A 2,919-nucleotide genomic window follows, 5' to 3' on the forward strand; every position below is an offset into this window, starting at 1 on the left:
CATGATAACATATGTATGAGCGTGTGTTATACTGTTATCTAAAATAGATACCGCAATCATAATGTTACAATCAATTTTACATAAGTCTTCACAAAAGATAGATTGTTAAAATATAACTCTAAATTTGAATGCAAAATTGAAACATCAACATCAATTATCGCATCACTTTATGCATACGATATGCGAAAGATAAGCTTGCACTTCTTTAGGAATCAAGTGCTACGGAAAAATAATCATAACAAGTTTGTGTTTCACAATACATGTTTTAGAATCTATTCTATAATTAAGAATCTAATCTCTCAATAGTTCGACTAAGAGAACGTGCTTTGCACAAATACCAAGCTGCAGTTGGTCACCAATCAATGATGATCCAGAAGATTTTCTAGTCCAAGATGCGGCATCTGACTTCTTGTAGCTGAAGCATGCAGATGGCTGAAGCTATAGTTAGAAGTATCCTGCATATAAGTTGTTTGTTAATTTTTCAAGTTAAAGTGCCATTGATATCCTGAAAAAATATGTATCGCCGTGTGATGCATTACCTTTTTTATGGAGTTAGAACCTCTTTATATATGATATTCTTTATGAATATATCCTTTGTCGCTTTCTTCTTTCCATTCCCTTTCCCTTTCCCCATGTTCACGTCCTTCTTAGCAGCTGGCACGGTTAGGATCCTAATGTTCGATCTTGCCGTAGCTCTTGATAGCGCCACATACAAATGGCCGTGCGAGAACACTGGTTCCGGCAAGTATACCCCGACGTTAGGGATAGTCTGCCCCTGCGATTTGTTAACGGTCATCGCGAAGCTGAGCCGTATAGGGAACTGCTTTCGCTTAAATTGGAAAGGAAACATCTCATCGTCCGAAGGGCATAAGGGTATACAAGGTAGAAAAAACCTGCTTTCCAGCGTGCTGTCCCAATACAATTTCCGTATCTATGGTATTCTTTTGAAACCCCAGTATGATAAGCCTGGTACCATTACAAAGTCCGTTCGCAGGGTCAATGTTTCTAAGCAATATTACCGAACAACCAATCTTTAGCTTCAACACATGTGGAGGTAGACCATTGGGTGTCAAAGTGCTATGGAATTCCTCAGGGTAGTAGTTGTGCGGATCATCCACCACATAGTCAAAACTATGGTACACCATCTCTTTCTCGTGGAAATGACCTATCATCTTCATATTATTCATATCAACCCAGTCGTTCCACATAGATAAGATCGCTCGAGAGGTGATATAATCTTTGCTTGACATATTCGCATTGAGGTTAAGGAATATGCAGTCAATTAGAGTATCAAGGTCACTATCTTCCCCGGTGTGTGGTACGCATATATCATGAGGAAGACGGATTTCATCATCAACAGTCGCCTCCTCAGATCCTCCACTGATGCGCAACAAGTATTCTGCAAACCATAGGTCGCTCTTTGCTCTCATATTGCGCACCAGTTTTAGGTGTCGCATGGAATCCCAAAGGTACGACATACGCAGTGAGGCACCGACCACCTGAGCCCTCGACACTCTCCAAACAATGGGAAGAACCTGTCTGAAATCTCCACCAAAGACCACGGTCTTCCCACCGAACGATAGCTCTAGTCGATCCATTATATCACGGAGACTGTTGCCCAGCGCCTCGATAGACTGCCTCTTTGTCATGCTAGCCTCATCCCAAATAATGAGAGATGATGCTCGAAGTAGCTTGGCAGTACCACTCTGTTTCGTGAAGGTGCAAAAGGCCCCATTATCAATAGTGAGGGGAATCTTGAAGTGCGAGTGGGCGGTTCTACCACCACGCATTATTGAGACTGCCACACCAGATGTAGCTGTTGCCACAGCTATCTTTTTCTGACTGTGTATAGTAGCGAGAAGTGCTCTATACAGATAAGTCTTTCTGGTCCTGCCAGGACCATCCACAAAGAAGAGACCCCCATCCTTGGTATCAACCGAGGACATGATCTCATCATATGTAGCCCGTTGCTCCTCGATAAGGGTGTCTGACAGAGCCACATCATCCTCGTTAGCCTCAATGCTAGCCTCCTAAAAAATCTCTATAGGAATATCACGAGAGGCATCATATGTGTCGTCGATATCAGGAAGTGGGTACATCTTTATATCCTTCTGCATTGATTATAGCAATTTTCGAATATCCATGAGGACCATCTGCTCCACCATGAAGGTGGACTGATTATTGCGCTTGTAGTCCTCTGACATTGCATCCTTGTGTTTCTCCCATGGTCCAAACGCATCACTGGGCTCTCAAAATACCAATATTGTTGCAAAGAGCCTTCGCAGTGCATATGGCATCATCCACCCGGTTGCCTCAGCGAGACTCTCATTCAGCGTGTTGTCCTCTTCGATTAAGCCCTTTCTTTCTGCAGCTTCACGAAAGGTCGGTAGGATTTTGCCATCCATGGTCCTTAGACACTCAAAGGAGGTTGCACCTGCCATGTGGTTTAAGAGAACCCTAAGATAGTAACGCTCCCCCTCGGCTGGATTGGCAGACACGATTCTTCTAATCTGTCGTAATGTATCTTGACATACCCTATTTTGCCAAACTTTGCCTTGTGCTTGCCACATATAGAACTCAGGAAAGTTCCGATACAATATACCTCGAGCTGTTTCATCTGTCCTGTTCTTCTCGAAGTACGCTGTAAGCATTGACTTGTCAGCACCTGGACAATCAAGCACTCGTTGAATCCCCTGGCGCCGATGAAATGACACCATGTGCATGTCTGGAAGATGTAGCTGTAAAGACAGAATAGAAGGGTACCTATCACTCAAATCAAACCCGTATAGAACAAATTAACCGGTCCCAACTAATTAAAGAATGTTTCTGCTTTCTGAGGACAAGGCCTGTTCGCTTGGTCGTATACGATCGTGGATTATAAGCTGCAACAGTATTTTTCTCTCACACCAAACCAGCCAG

At 43.3% G+C, this 2,919-nt stretch overlaps 1 protein-coding gene across 1 annotated transcript; it reads right to left on the reverse strand.

Annotated features, from left to right (window-relative positions):
* Positions 1-359: 359 nt before the first annotated feature.
* Positions 360-2,204, reverse strand: LOC136461358 (uncharacterized). Its single transcript, XM_066460687.1, has 4 exons — positions 2,151-2,204; positions 894-2,030; positions 560-775; positions 360-455 (listed from the first exon to the last, which is right to left on the reverse strand). The coding sequence occupies exons 1-4, from the start codon at positions 2,202-2,204 to the stop codon at positions 360-362; spliced, it is 1,503 nt and encodes a 500-aa protein (XP_066316784.1).
* Between the last annotated feature and the right edge of the window lie 715 nt (positions 2,205-2,919).

This window comes from Miscanthus floridulus, chromosome 1 (assembly GCF_019320115.1).
Source record: "Miscanthus floridulus cultivar M001 chromosome 1, ASM1932011v1, whole genome shotgun sequence".
In the NCBI taxonomy this organism is placed as follows: domain Eukaryota; kingdom Viridiplantae; phylum Streptophyta; class Magnoliopsida; order Poales; family Poaceae; genus Miscanthus; species Miscanthus floridulus.